The sequence below is a fragment of the Centruroides sculpturatus genome, unplaced genomic scaffold (genome assembly GCF_000671375.1).
Source record: "Centruroides sculpturatus isolate CEXI.00-Female unplaced genomic scaffold, Cexi_2.0 scaffold403, whole genome shotgun sequence".
Taxonomy (NCBI): domain Eukaryota; kingdom Metazoa; phylum Arthropoda; class Arachnida; order Scorpiones; family Buthidae; genus Centruroides; species Centruroides sculpturatus.
The window spans coordinates 287892-289473 of record NW_019384751.1 but is presented as its reverse complement, the minus strand read 5'-3'; the positions used below and the strand labels follow the sequence as shown (position 1 = coordinate 289473).

At 32.2% G+C, this 1582-nt stretch overlaps 1 protein-coding gene across 1 annotated transcript; it reads right to left on the bottom strand.

The window, feature by feature from the left end:
- Positions 1-784: 784 nt before the first annotated feature.
- Positions 785-1435, bottom strand: LOC111628575 (KRAB-A domain-containing protein 2-like). Its single transcript, XM_023372397.1, has one exon. The coding sequence runs from the start codon at positions 1433-1435 to the stop codon at positions 785-787; it is 651 nt and encodes a 216-aa protein (XP_023228165.1).
- Between the last annotated feature and the right edge of the window lie 147 nt (positions 1436-1582).

Sequence of the window (1582 nt, the reverse complement as noted above, 5' to 3'; positions counted from 1 at the left end):
CATCTGACATACGCTAGCCAATCGGCACGCTGAGTTGCGTGTGCGTATCGTACAGCGTTTAGTACAGAATTTTAAATTTGATTAAAAAAACTCCACTTATTTCATTTAGAAATATTTATTTTTTGTAAATTATATCAAAGTACTATTAACTATATTAATTAAACTAATATTAACGAAAAGTATTATTAACAATTTTTGGTATAAATTATATAAAAAATTAAATGTTTTTTAGTTTATTTATTTGAGCAATTAAGATTTTCATGACATTTGGAATTACATAATTTTTTTTCTTTGGTAGCATTTGCATCTATTAGATTTTCAACCATTTTTTCACCAGCATTAACTATAGTTGTGGCCTTCAGAAATTGATGACATTCTTGCACATTTTCTAAGCGAAATTTCTGCACCCGGTACATCTCCAACAGAAATGAAGTTTTTTTTACAAACAGTAAATTGGTTTCTGGAATATAATAGATTTAATATGCCATGTTTGGTACCCAGTTTGTAAAGGTTTTTATCTTTAACCGCAACAACGACACCTAAAATATTTTTTTCATCACTGCGGGCTCGATCTACATCATGTAAACGAATCCTTACTGTATCACCAACAATAGCTGTTGTGTATTTGAAATTTGATGTATTAATCATTTTTCTGCTTGCTTTTTAAGATTAAACAAAGCCCTTGTTTTAGACACACTTCTTATTGTTTCTTCTATTTTTGAATCAATTGTTTGGATTGTTTCTTCTTCATTCCCCAATTCTGTAATACTAATAAGATCCTGGTTTAGATTTTTTCACGTGAAGACGATGTAGATCTTTGAACTTCATCAATTATATTGCTATGTAAGGGTGGCATTATCAAATAATATTTCATAATGTTTTCTTGGACGGTACCCGGACTTTCAGAGTTTGAGCAACTTTGACTTACTTCGTTGATAGTTTTAAAAAGTCTCTGTAGATCCTCTTTTGTATTAACGTTGAACAACGATTCGTTGGGTATAAAATTCTTTAGTCCAACTTTTAAGTTTGCTCCCAACATGGCCTCATAGGGGCTGCAGTTTATACCAGTATGATGCGCTCGATTTTTCATCAGTAGTACATAACGTAATTTTTCCGACCATTTGTTAGTATCGTTAGTCTCCAACCAAGAACTAAGCATATTTTCTACGTCTTGATTACATCTTTCTACTGAGCCCTGACTTTGTGAGTGCCTGGGCTTTCCATGCACCATTTTTAACTCGGACCACATATTACACATTTCTTTGATGATATTATTGGCGAATTCTCTGCCATTATCGCTTTGTAGAATACTCGATGCACCGAAAATTGTAAAAATATCTAAAAGAACATATGCTACTTCTTCAGCCCTTTTGGTTTTTAACTCGTTTAATCGATTGTTGAAGCGATTATTCATATCACTTAATGATTCCTCCATGATCGTTACTTTTGTCAAAGAAAAAAAAATTAACTAGTGGTCACATAAATTTAAAATTCGGTACTAAATGCAATACGCTTGAGCAAGTAAGATGTAAGTTCTGATTGGCTAACGTATGTCGGATGATCACTCCTCAACGTATTATCA